Source organism: Trematosphaeria pertusa (assembly GCF_010094035.1).
Source record: "Trematosphaeria pertusa strain CBS 122368 unplaced genomic scaffold BU26scaffold_22, whole genome shotgun sequence".
In the NCBI taxonomy this organism is placed as follows: Eukaryota; Fungi; Ascomycota; class Dothideomycetes; order Pleosporales; family Trematosphaeriaceae; genus Trematosphaeria; species Trematosphaeria pertusa.
The window spans coordinates 74259-84313 of NW_022987233.1; the positions used below are offsets into that span (position 1 = coordinate 74259).

The window sequence follows — 10055 nt, forward strand, 5'->3', positions numbered from 1 at the left end:
GGCGAGCGCCAGCACCGAGGGCAATGCGAACATCAGTGACGGAGCTCAATCAATTGCAAAGCAATATCTACAGATAAAAATTCATCTCCAAGCAGTCGAACAGCAGGAAACGAGCGTAAACGGTCCGAAGAACGCTTAAACAGTAAGAAACGACCCTGAATCGCCGGTCCGACCAAATCATATCGCTCAGCAGTTGGCGCAAGCCGCAGGCTATGTGCTGTTAGCTTCTGAACGGAAGTTGGGAAGGCCATCATACGGGGTTGGCAATGTTGTTCAAGGCCGAAGCGAAGCAAGCAGCGTCCGCAATCGGGTTGAGCCCTTCCTCAGCGAGAGCAGCGGCGCAAGTAACCGAAGCTGGAGCAAGAGCAGCTAGGCATCCTAGAGAGAGATCAGATGCATATTTCAAGCACTTTTGATGATGCAAGCTCACCGAGAAGGTTGCAACCAGCAGCAACCTTAGCATCCATCAGGCTCTGCGCAGAAGCCTCAACATCGGACATGGCAGGAGTGCGGGTGAGAAGGGCGGTGTCAGCGTTTGTAGCCGGAGCAGCAAAGGCGGCTGCGGTGAAGAGAGCGGAGACGATGGCGAAAGAACGCATGCTGATCGATAAATGGATTGTTGAAGTGAAAGGTTGAAGCTGTGAGAAGGCGATGGAGCTGGGGTCGATGCTGGGTACTTGATGTGATGAGGTTCTTTCGGAGTGGAAGCAGCTCATATTTATACATCTTCTGACACTTATGCCCTTCCTGATATCGATCATTCTTGTCCGACTCTCACTAGAAGTCTTGCTAGGCTTCTAGGGCTGCCTTGAGCTGAAGCGGAAGGTCCCCGTATACGGACTTCGAAAAAGTCGATCCTATTGGGGCTATAGAAGTGCCAGAGTGAGCTGAAGCTTTCCAGCATCGTGAAACTCCAAGGTCGCCTTGTAGACCTCATATAGAGCTCCCCAAAAGGGAAAGCATCGGCACTAAAACGGACTTGAACTCGGAAGACGGCCGGGCATCATAAGATGATATGCAAAACTCTGCCTTGAACAAGAAACAGGCAAGAAAGGCCAAGAGAGGATACTACCCGTAGACGTAGGAAATAGGTTGGAGGCTCTGCAAGATGCCGTGAGATTAAGACGAAATGTATACGAGATACGAAACTCGAGAAATAGCCCCAAGGGATGCCGTCTTCGGCGGCTATCAAATTCTCGTACCTGCAGCGTCCATTAGGGTATTAATATATTGTAGAGCAAATCTTACTGCAAATGTTTAAGATCGCCAAGCGGCTGAAAAAGCATGACAAGCTTGCGCCACGGAGCTTATTCTTGGGCCACCAAGCTTAGGCGAGCTCGGCGGAGATCAACAAATTTGTAGGCAACACAAGGCTGAGGTTCCTGGAGATCTTCACTGTGGAGTGGCGGCATGCTCTGGGTGTTCGTATCCCGGACTTCGTGGCCAATCGCGGCTGGATTTAGCGAAACGTTTAACGTGTCGGAAAGGGCGATGATGTCAGCGTTCAGGACCCACGTGGCAGTCTACCTAGGTAGAGGGAAGAGACTCTTAGTAAGAGGTTGGTATTTGGAAAAGGGCGGACGATGATCAAAGTTGATGTCTCCGCTCGAGAAGTGGGGAACAAAGCTGACGCTCGGGTTCTGAAACGAAGGGCTGCGAGTAGCGTGCCGAGAATTACGCCTCGGTCTGACAGCTGTTACCCCACAGCTTCCCCGCTTCCAACACCGCTCGTCTAACGAGGCTTCTTGTTCCACTTAGGGCACATAGCATCTTGGAAGAGTGCAGGATAGTGCACAGTATCTGCATGACTTGGTCCTTCACATTCTTTTGGGCTGCGACAGCCGCATTCAACCCATGTTTGAGCTCCATCGCCCCCTTGTCCTCAACCACTCTCCCCACCGATAGAACAGGAAAGGAATAGGAATCATGAAGACCGCAAACCCGGCGAAGCAAGTGCTAGCAAGGCCTGTCCCCAGCTTTCGATACAGTGGAATTACAACCGCGGGGAAGCAGGCGGCGAGAATACTCCTCAGAAAGGTATTCGCAGCAATAGCTGATGCACCCCAGCGCTGAAAGGTGTCGACGAGATAATTGAGGGCTGACTGGAATATGGTATAGTAACCAAAACCGACCAGCAGGGCACCCGTGGCTGGAATGCACCAGTGAAAGCGCGGATGCGATGTCCAGCCAAGTAGGAACAAGCCGCCTGCGAAGAGAACAGACCCGAGCATCATCGGTGGAAGGCGAGCCTCTGGAATGGCCTTTTCGGTACCTCGAGATACCAGCCGTGGGTTGTAGAAGAAAACCTGATTGAGCACGTTGAGTCCAGAGCCGAGAATGATCCCAAGCAGAAGTGCAAGGAAAGGTAAGGATCCAATCAGCGGATTCCACCCGCGATCGTCTTGGAAGATGATGGGAAAGGATGCGAGAGAAGCGTAGAACACGCCGTAGATGAACGAAGCGTAGAGTGCGATGAGGCCGCAAATTGGCGTGAAGAGCATCTGCCAGGGACGAACGCCGAATTTGTTGAGAAGCTCGGCGAAGGTGACATCTAGCTCTTCGTATTCGGCATGGAGTGCCCAGTTTTTAGTTTGGATGCGCAGACGCCGAGCTTTGGATACTAGCAGTCGAGGGGCGTAGGACTCTGAGGCGAATACCGCGTCGAGCACAACGGTGAGCAACTGGATGATTCCGGTGATCTGGATAGTGTCAGTACTTGCGCTGTCGTTAGCAAAGGGAAGCTCGTACGTATTCGGTCCACCTCCACGACACCCCACTCACGACAATTGCGCCTCCAACGATAGGCGCAAGTACCTAGTCTCTCAGTCAGTCTGGTTCGGCGCATCATCGGATATTGGTCTCTTACTGGCCCTCCTGCCACCGCCAACGCATATCCAACAATCGCGTTCCCGCGCTGAGTAGAGTCCCAGATGTCTGCAAACACGCCGCCTGTGCAAGTTATGGGCGCCGCGCCGAAGAATCCGCAAAAGAAGCGAGTTATTATGATGGATTGGATATCCTTGGACGCCCCAGTGGCAAATGAGAAGAGAGCAGAAATGAAGCAGGGTGCAACTGTAGGCCACTTTCTCCCGTAGACTTCGGAAAGAGGGGCCCATACCAAAGGACCGAAGCCAAAACTGCATCCCTATAAGTGATGAAACTCGGGTATACGCTTACTCCACTTACCCTAGAAGAAGGACACTGGTTCCTAGCACGGCCACTTCACTAGAGACTTCATAGTCGTGCACAACTATTTCGTTCGCGGGGGAGTACGCCGCACTTGCCCATGTAGAGCCGAGCGTCGTAAGTCCATACAACAACGTGTTCAAGGTTTTCTTCGCGAAAGTCCAATTCTTGGGATTATATGTATCGTGCGGATCTTCGAAATCGACCCTGTTGCCGACGTCCTCATGGGCTCCTCGTTCGAGCTCTGGGCCGGCGTGAGATGCAGTATTTTGTTTCTTCTCCATCTTGGAATGGGTGGTGGACTTCTGGGGAAGATGGCCCTGCGACAAAGAAACCAATGGACGATCCCGTACTCGTGGAGGTGCCTGGTGGTACAAGAACGGGTGGGGAAGCCCTATGACGCAACACCTTGGTCAGATCATAACTGGGCGTTGCGGCACAGCGCGATGATCTAAATATCAGCTACACAAATCATCCGAGCAGTCACAGACTTTTGGCTTCACCGATTGATGAATGCCGTCTGCAGGAACGGGAAGTTGTAGGATGCGACCTAGCTTTTTAACCAGGTTTGCAGATTACTAGATCATACCCAAGCAAGAACATGTCTCTCAAGAGGCTTGTTTTGCTACCAGCGCCAGGACGAACGATCGTGCTGCACTTTCACTGGAATATAGTATGCCCCATCGAGATCTCAAGCTTAAGAATAGTGAAGTCAGGTGCAGCGGCTAAATTCCCTTTTACGGGATGGCAAACTGTTAATGCAAAGCCCTAACAGCAATTGGACAATGGGGTGCTCAGCTGCTTCAACGCGGTGTTGTGGTTGGTCGGGGACACGGGGCGTTGGCGTTGGATGACGTGTGTTGGCGTGAACTCTAAGCGGGGCGGCCCGTTACTCTCTCCGACCTTATTCCTTCTGATCTGCTACACCCTTGAACATTCAATAACCATGCACCCGTGAACGTGGCCTCACGAAGTCGCCGACAGGTCAAAAGCGTCTGCCTCATGTCGTTGCCTGCTGTTCGTACTCTTCCCTCGCTTACCCCTCACCTCTGCGCCACTTTTGTCTGCGGCTCGCTCGTAAGCAAGCGTCCTTAGATTCCTTCGCGCTACCATCAGCGGACATCACGCTCGGATTCTTTCGGATTCCAGCTGCGTACCGTCAATGAAAGACAAATCGCGGGTCGTGAAAACCGCGCACACTGCGCCGAGAACCGAGATCTTCACCCTTTGCATCACCACTGCAACGCCAGCGAGCATTCTAAAGACACACGCCCAACAATGACAGGTTTCAAGCCTCCAGCTTTACAGGGCCGAGATCGGGATATGTCCGCCATCATTTGCATCATTGTCGTACGGCCGAATTCCGCTCCATGGTTCATTCCCCTTGGCCTCAAAGCCACCCTCGGATCTTTGCCAAAGAGGAGCGGGCACGGGCTTACGAGTACGAACTCTCTCCATTCAGATTTCTCGTAGGTCGAGCCCGTCCCGTGGTACTCACAGTTTTGCAGATCGAAGATTTGCGGTGTGTCGTCATGAAAGAATCGTCAAGCGACGACGAGGAGGAGCAGCCGTGTCCGGCTCAAGTATAAATAGGAAATTGCTCATAGCTATGAACAAGCCAGTAGCTCAGAATAATTTACACAAGTCTCTCCATCCTACTCCGGCCTTCATCGCATCATGCCTCCCTCAATGCAGCACGAGCAGAGCAACAGCAAGGTTGCTCACCTTGAAACCATCGACTTTGCCAAACTCCTTGCCCATGAAGAGGCCGAGATTTCCAAGCTGGTATCTGCGTGTGCCACTGCTGGATTCTTCTACGTCGATCTTCGGGGCCAGAGTGCTCGCACTCTTATCGAGGACGAGGAGAGCATGTACCAGGCCATGGCCGAGTACTTCGATCAGCCGCTTGATGTGAAGATGAAGGATGATCGCGGAACTCACAAACATGGGTATGCAACAACGACTAGAGTCCCATGTTTACTGATCGTATGCCGCAGTTACAAGCCCCCGGGCGTGTTCGCTGGCGTCAAGGAAAATAGCAAGGATAACTACGAGACGCTCAAGGTATGTGCATACAGGCGTCATGCTATGACCCCGTGAGCACCAGGTTCACCTTTGCCTTCAACGCTTACGCAGACTAGGTTGCCCGTGACGAAGTGGGCGCAAATTCCCCACTTCTGCCTTCAGCCGTGAAACGCTACCCGCGCCTCTTCGACGACTTCATTTCCAAATCGCACTTGGTGACCATGACAATCATGCGATCTCTATCCAACGCCCTATGCGTCGACCCCGCGGACCGCTTCGAGCAACACCACCGCGATGAAGCCGACTCCAACACCACGCTCGTCCTCCTGCGCTATCCAAAGGACGTATCCTCCACCTGCGTTGGCCACAACCAGCACACGGACATTGGCTCACTCACGCTCCTCTTCAGCAAGCAATGGGGTCTGCAGATCCTGAGCCCCGAAACCCACGAATGGGAGTGGGTTGCGCCGCGCCCAGCGCACGCCATCATCAACATTGGTGATTCGCTGCGTTTTCTATCCGGCAAGAGGTTGGCGTCGTGCATGCACCGCGTCGTTCCGACTACCGAGACGCCGACTGAGCATCGCTACTCCGTTGCTTACTTTTTGCGTCCGGAGAACGACCTCAAGTATGAGGATCCGGAGGGTCGTGCCATATCGGCGCAACAGTGGCATGATGATAAGTATAGAACCTTTGCGGATTCGCACGAGAAGCAGGCTACGAATAGCATTCTTCTCGGTGGGATGGATGTAGCATCGAGAGAGGGCATTGTGGTCTGAAACGTTTTGGATGCTGTGCGAGATGAACGTCGGGAAACCGGGAGTATGTATGTGCCCGTCATACTATTAGAGGGATCGTGCTTCCCGTAGAAGCAGAATGCACTCGTTGAATTCAGGGAATGAATGGATAGCCTCCTCATTCCGTGACGCAAGAGAAGACCAAGAGTATAGTTCTCACTGGACATGAGCCGGACCCCTTTTCTCGCCAATGCAAATTCACGACCGATTCGTGATTCCCAGTCCTCTGCTCCCTTTCCACATAAGGCTTTAAGGATAATAATTTCGGTGAGAGAAGATGCTAACGGATTTGATCTAGGATAGACGCTGACGATACGCAAGGAACTTGTGAAATCGCTTACAAAGAGAGGAGTATTTATATATCAGGTAAACTCCTCTTCATTCCAGAAAGTCGAAATCTTCATCCAAACTCCACGACTCCGATGGAGAAGTGCTGTTCAGTCCTGTCAAGTAAATTACTCAACTATGTATGATGATACCCTATTTATCAATACTCCCAGTTCATTGAGCACCGTAGCGATAGCCCGGCAGATGTCCAAAGCGTTACAGTGATTGCCACTGCATGTATCCTTGCTGCAATCCTTCATATCATAAAACCTCCCAGAACAACTATGACGCAGGCTTTCCATTTCACGGCTGCGGTCGAACGGTCTGTGGTGTGCGGTCTCGACCAGCCGTTCGCATTTTTCCCGCAGGCGCGACTTGAGATGGTTTGAAGGATCTGGCAAACCCACCTCTATAATATGCCTAATGGCTGAGCAGATCCCTGAACAACCGGAGCGGTTGTAGTCCGCTAGGATCCTATGATCAGGGACATCCCAGTGTGCCAGGCTTAGTAGCGCGTATATGTAATCCTGTCCTTTCGAAGCTTCCCTCCCTCTGCACATGGAAACCAACGTTTCCAGCGTCATCAATTCTGTTCCGTTGGCGTATGTCGAGGCGATAAATTGAAGGCTCCTTATTCTTGCGATATCGTCGAGTCTGAGGGCTTCGCCAGCGTCATTATGTTTGAGCCCAGACCATGATATTGCCTTAACAGCCAGCGTGAACACTCTCCACGGAAGTGCCGCGCCTCCAGATATTACTCTTATTCGGTCATCTATTGCGGATTCCCTACCGTCCTTCTCTGAAACGGCGATTTCTTGCACAATCCAGACCCGCGCAAAATACGAGTTGCTGACGACTTCATCAACGGCCGTGAAGAGGTCCGCATCATTGCGTAAGGAATTGCGCACATTAGCAGACCGGAATATGACGTCAGTTGCTGACACCCTGTCAAAATATGACATTGCCCTCATCATCTTCACGTTACCCGGACCTAGCCAAACAATGGTTTGCACCGCTTGCTCGTAGGTCTCGCACATCCTGTCGATTTGCATGGTTTTCTCGTCGGCCTCTCCATTGATCTGGTTGATACACAACGCATCAATCCAATACCAGCCATCCCAGTTCGTGGGTTCCTCGGTTTGTTTCCGCGACACATGTTTGAGGAACTCGTTGAGGTTCTTGCGCACAATAAATGCTCTCCCGTTGATCTCAATCCGGTACTCCGGGTTCGCATCACCCCATTGGTAGGAAAGAGCTCGGTAGTTCTTGAAAGCTTCCTTTCGGTCGAAAGCCTTGATGGTGACTTGGAGTACGGAATTAGGATGGTCTGCATCGTACGGGTGAACTCTGACCAGGCGGATCTGGGCTCTGGCGTCGGCGAGGGGGTGGTGTTCGAAGTTGTCGGCCCTTTCGTTGCTTTCGTTACCCGGCTGACTCATGATATCGAACGCTGAAGGGCGTGGACGGGGCCCGAGAAGTGGTAGAGGTGGGAGCGCTTGCTAGCCTGAGCGAATTGATGACTGCACGGCTGAACTGTGCCTGCGAAGCTAAGAAACAGCCGGAGAACGGCGATAGCGAAAACAGCACGTCTAACGATTAGCAGGAACAACGACAACACAGTCAGTCGACCAGAAGACCATCTTAAGGATAAGACGAGGAATGAGGAGGGCAAGTGGGGAGAAGGCTGGAATGAAGCTCGAGATGCCAAACGTAGCTGGGTCCGAGCCATTCCCTCTTCAGCCTAGCGTAGGCAGCGATCCTTGGCAGTGAATACCATGGCTGTGCAACCCACAGCACTCCTCCGATACCAACGATAGCCTAGCTTTAGCATATACCAAGTCTTTGAAATAAATAGAGCCTCCCCCCAGCCCAAGACCACACTTCGCACACCAAAAATCACCTCCATCCCAACCATGACCGCGCCACCACCCCTCTCCCCTACCCTAGGCGCCCTCCTCGGCGTCCACACCGGCGACTCCCTCGGCGCCACCCTCGAATTCACCACGCACTCGCGCATAAAATCCACCTACCCCACCGGCCTACGCGACATCATCGGCGGCGGCGCGTTCTCCTGGCCGCCAGGGCACGCCACAGACGACACGGATCTAACGCGCGCCGTGCTCCTCGCGTACCGCGACCGTGAAGAGTTTAGGAAAGCGGGATCGTCTCAGGCAGAGGAATTTGATGTGGCCAAGTGCGCTGCAGAGTGCAGCCTAAAATGGCTCGAAGGCGACTGGCCAGAGAGAAAGAAAGGCTCACGACCGATCGATATCGGGGGCGCTACTTTGACTGGACTATCTAAATACGCGCGATCACGCGACCCGAAGAACTGCGGTGCTGGGCCGGGGAGTGCCGGGAATGGGAGTCTGATGCGGTGTATTCCGACGGCGCTGTTTACTCGCGGGAGAGAGGGGAGGATCAAGGAGTCTATGGCGATCAGTGCGGTTACGCATAACGACGCGCGCTGCACTGTGTCCTGCGCTGTGTACAATGAGATCGTGGCCTCTCTGGTCTCTGGCGCGACGCCTAAAGGGGCTGTTGATGTGGGGCTGGAAGTCGCTACGTCGCTTGACTGTCCTTCTGTCGAAGCAGCTATCTCGCGGGGCGAAAGCCTTTCGATCTCTAAGATCGCAGAGGAAGGACCAGGCGAGGAGCTCCCGGATCGCACGTCGGGCTACGTACTCCAGAGTCTCAGCGTAGCTATAGCAGCACTGTTAGATCCACGGTCATTCGAGGACGTACTCGTCGACGTGGTAAGGATAGGCGGGGACACAGACACGAACGGGGCGATTGCAGGTGGACTTTTAGGAGCAAGAGATGGCATTGAAGCGATTCCGCCGCGGTGGTTGGAGAAGCTGCAGTTCAGGGGGGAGTTTGAGGAGCTAGCTCGGAGTATTCTACAAAGTCAAGCAAACTGAGTCTAACCGAGACCCAAGGGGAAAGAAAAGAATATCCCATCTTCCATACACGGACTTGCGCTTTCTAAAGCGCCCAAATCTCGCTTGCCCTTGAATCACTCCAACCTAGGATCACACACCTTATCCAGCGGCCACTTCGCCAACTGCTTGACCTCCGCCCTGATCCCGGGACCAATGAAATCCAGATACACCACACTCATCAAGCAGGCCAAAGCCAAGCTCACCGCTATGTAACCCAGCGCAACGAGGAGAGAGTAGAACGCGGTAAGCAACGCACCCATGGCGATACCCCTATCAGGGTGACGCCCCCGGGAAACGCCGAAACCGGTGCCTATGAACAGCAATACGAAAAGCGCAACGACGAATTTCCCAAAGGCGCTAAAGTCGCACCATGCGCCGTCCTCCAAAGTTCCCGTGACGAAAGCCATTACCCAACGCGCATTGCGAGCCACGACGATAGCGGAGTGGAGGATGCCGTCACGGAGCGGCCGGCCAACGAGAAGGAAGTCGAGCAGCGACTTCGGATTGTAGTTCCTGCCATCCGCAACAACAAGCTCCTGCGTATCTCGCAAAGCAACGACCACCTTCTCGAGTGCGGTGAGCCCCTCTATCCTCTTGACCGGCGCGTCTCCCCCAATCTCCGAAAGGATCACAATACCCAGCACGGCAACTAACAAGCCGCTCCCCGCTAGCTCCACAATCCTCTGATCTGACAGCGTCACAGCATCGCGCTCGGACCGGCGCTTCCACAGGTAGGTCACCCCCAAGCATTGAACAACGGCGCCAAGGAGTACGATAATCC

General features: G+C 53.3%; 6 protein-coding genes across 6 annotated transcripts in view; 2 read left to right on the forward strand and 4 right to left on the reverse strand.

Moving 5' to 3' along the window:
* Window positions 1-186: 186 nt before the first annotated feature.
* On the reverse strand, window positions 187-599 carry BU26DRAFT_571438 (uncharacterized protein; the record flags this gene model as incomplete). The annotated part of the gene is made up of 3 exons (XM_033834132.1): window positions 187-210; window positions 257-378; window positions 431-599. The coding sequence occupies 3 exons, from the start codon at window positions 597-599 to the stop codon at window positions 187-189; spliced, it is 315 nt and encodes a 104-aa protein (XP_033676680.1).
* Window positions 600-1566: 967 nt separating this feature from the next.
* BU26DRAFT_168343 (major facilitator superfamily transporter multidrug resistance) lies at window positions 1567-3607 on the reverse strand. The gene is made up of 4 exons (XM_033820235.1): window positions 3187-3607; window positions 2867-3137; window positions 2749-2814; window positions 1567-2699 (listed from the first exon to the last, which is right to left on the reverse strand). The coding sequence occupies exons 1-4, from the start codon at window positions 3468-3470 to the stop codon at window positions 1848-1850; spliced, it is 1473 nt and encodes a 490-aa protein (XP_033676681.1). The 5' UTR covers window positions 3471-3607; the 3' UTR covers window positions 1567-1847.
* A 1154-nt stretch (window positions 3608-4761) lies between these two features.
* Window positions 4762-6111, forward strand: BU26DRAFT_168384 (Clavaminate synthase-like protein). Its single transcript, XM_033820237.1, has 3 exons — window positions 4762-5135; window positions 5184-5250; window positions 5328-6111. Exons 1-3 carry the CDS (start codon window positions 4864-4866, stop codon window positions 5988-5990), a joined length of 1002 nt encoding a protein of 333 aa, XP_033676682.1. The 5' UTR covers window positions 4762-4863; the 3' UTR covers window positions 5991-6111.
* BU26DRAFT_610558 (uncharacterized protein) lies at window positions 6086-8125 on the reverse strand. The gene has a single exon (XM_033836003.1). It carries the CDS (start codon window positions 7772-7774, stop codon window positions 6464-6466), a length of 1311 nt encoding a protein of 436 aa, XP_033676683.1. The 5' UTR covers window positions 7775-8125; the 3' UTR covers window positions 6086-6463.
* A 6-nt stretch (window positions 8126-8131) lies between these two features.
* Window positions 8132-9294, forward strand: BU26DRAFT_168379 (ADP-ribosylglycohydrolase family protein). The gene has a single exon (XM_033820236.1). The coding sequence runs from the start codon at window positions 8249-8251 to the stop codon at window positions 9251-9253; it is 1005 nt and encodes a 334-aa protein (XP_033676684.1). The 5' UTR covers window positions 8132-8248; the 3' UTR covers window positions 9254-9294.
* A 54-nt stretch (window positions 9295-9348) lies between these two features.
* The window catches only part of BU26DRAFT_571443 (uncharacterized protein), a gene marked incomplete at both ends in the record, with an annotated part of 863 nt that continues 156 nt past the window's right edge, over window positions 9349-10055 (reverse strand). The window contains one exon of the mRNA XM_033834133.1: window positions 9349-9996. Within this exon, the coding sequence (XP_033676685.1) occupies window positions 9349-9996 (648 nt within the window). The remainder of the gene's footprint in view (window positions 9997-10055) is intronic.